This window comes from Pipistrellus hanaki (genome assembly GCF_964339955.1).
Source record: "Pipistrellus hanaki genome assembly, chromosome: 9".
Taxonomy (NCBI): domain Eukaryota; kingdom Metazoa; phylum Chordata; class Mammalia; order Chiroptera; family Vespertilionidae; genus Pipistrellus; species Pipistrellus hanaki.
The window spans coordinates 45,701,201-45,703,652 of NC_140511.1; the positions used below are offsets into that span (position 1 = coordinate 45,701,201).

The 2,452-nt window shown below is 38.8% G+C and overlaps 1 protein-coding gene across 1 annotated transcript; it reads left to right on the forward strand.

Moving 5' to 3' along the window:
* Positions 1-611: 611 nt before the first annotated feature.
* Positions 612-1,574, forward strand: LOC311627716 (olfactory receptor 52N2-like; the record flags this gene model as incomplete). The annotated part of the gene is made up of 1 exon (XM_084894276.1): positions 612-1,574. One exon carries the CDS (start codon positions 612-614, stop codon positions 1,572-1,574), a length of 963 nt encoding a protein of 320 aa, XP_084750402.1.
* Positions 1,575-2,452: the final 878 nt, after the last annotated feature.

The window sequence follows — 2,452 nt, forward strand, 5'->3', positions numbered from 1 at the left end:
CACTCTGGCGGGGCAGTATATACATTTTAACCAACCAAAGCTCCTGTCCTTGGCTATTCTGACTTGGAAAATCCAGACTTGCCAGATTAAGACTTGTAGACAGATGTTTCTCAGCCACGTAATACCTGTGTGCAATCAGTATGTGCTCACAAAATTTGGTTGGCTATAATCCAGTGTACACATCTGAAAATATTTATTGGAAGAAGGAAAATTATGTGAGGAACGAATGGAACCAGTGTTACTTAAACAAGGTTCATAATTTGGAAATTGGGCAAGAGGGCAAAAGCAAGTATTAGTGAGTGCATTGGGAACTTAAGCAGGTACAGACAGACAGTTTATAATACAGAATAAAAGTAAGTAAGACCCTAGCTTTGTTACTATGTTTGCGCTATGTTTCTATTCTTTTAATTCAGTCACACGCTCAAGACCTCTAAGTAGGATCAAAGAACACAGTCTAGGTACAAAAAGTTAATTTCGCTCCTGAAATTATTATTTATAGTATGCAAATACTTATTCATCTTTTGTCTCCAGCTAAAAACAAATCACTGCTATCTTCCTGTATAGGGCATCTTTCTTAGTCGGAAAGGTAACATGTTTTGCAATTGACCATTATGCATGGAGCCAACGGTACCAGCCTGATCCCAAGATACTTCATCCTCAACGGGATTCCTGGGCTGGAAGCCTCACACATCTGGATCTCCCTGCCATTCTGCTTCATGTACATCATTGCTCTTGTGGGAAATTGTGGTCTCATTTACGTCATCATCCATGAGGAGGCCCTACACCGACCCATGTATTATTTCCTAGCCTTACTGTCACTTACAGATATTAGTGGGTGTACTACATTTGTCCCCAATATGTTAGGTATCTTTTGGTTTAGTCTCAAAGAGATTGACTTTAATGCCTGCCTTGTGCAGATGTTTTTCATCCACATGCTGACAGGCATGGAGTCTGGGGTTCTCATGCTCATGGCCCTGGATCGCTATGTGGCCATTTGCTACCCTCTACGCTATTCCACCATCCTCACCAACACCACAATTACCAAGGTTGGGCTTGCCACCTTGTCTCGAAGTATATTAGTCATGATCCCATTTACATTCTTGATCAAGCGTCTTCCATTCTGCAGGGGCAACCTCATCCACCATACTTACTGTGACCATATGTCTGTGGCCAAATTATCCTGTGGCAACATCAAGATTAATGCTATTTATGGTCTCATAGCTGCCACACTGATTGGGGGGTTTGATATGGTCTGTATCTCTATGTCTTACACTATGATTATTCGTGCTGTAGTCCATCTGTCATCTGCAGATGCTCAGCACAAAGCCTTCAGCACGTGTACATCGCACATATGTGCTATTGTCATCACCTATGTCCCAGCCTTCTTCAACTTCTTCACTCACCGCTTCGGGGCACACACCATACCACACCATGTCCACATTCTTATAGCCAATCTCTACCTGTTGTTGCCTCCCACCTTGAATCCAATTGTCTATGGAGTGAAGACCAAGCAGATCCGTGAAGAAGTTATCAAATTATTTTTTAGAGAGAATGATATATTGAGTATGAGATAAATCTATGAGGGCAAAATTCTGAATTTAACATGAAAATAAAGAAAAAAGTTATAGTTAAAGAAGAGTACATACAAAACCAGACCATCATGAGATCAGGAGAAAATACATCAATATTCTGTTACTAAATTTATGTAGCAATCACACAATTTTTAATCTAAGACCACTAATTAGATAGAAAAAAAAAATAGACAGGAAATAATTATATTTTTTGCACAGTTTGACTTTAGTTAAACCCTGTGAAAAAGACATAGAGTGAAATAGTTAGCATATTCAACTTCAAGTAAACTTTTAATGATTCATGCACTGTTTGGTCTAGGCAGAGTGGGGGAGTATATCAAAAAGAATAAAGAAGGTCAGATAGGAGTCATCAGGAGATTGGGAAAGGCACATAAACAAACTGCTTCTATGTGCTACAGGGAAGCAAGAAACACTTCCCCAGAATCTCTGTGCTGCACTCCAGAGGTCCTTTTAATGTCATATTTATGTGAAACTTGTATAACTTTAGAAACAAATCCTTGTCTGCTCATTTTATCTCTAGTTACCTAGGTAATTATTTGGATTCCTATGAATATATTACTGAACATTGGAAGTAAACTGGAAGAAATAAGATCACTGGAGTTTATTGTAATCTGGGAGGCACTCCATGGAGTTAATATGAAGCAGAAGTTTGGAAGACATTGTGGATACTATTTGGCAGCTGTTTGTGGGAAGGTTCTATAAATAGTGGAAAGGAGACTTGAAGAAAATCTAATATAATTCACCAATCAAGGATGCCTCAGTTTCAGTGCTTTGTTTGACTTTAATACAGAAGGAGAAACAGTTGAGTGCTCAGGAACAACAGTGAAAGAAACATTTTATTTACATTTCTGGATATAACA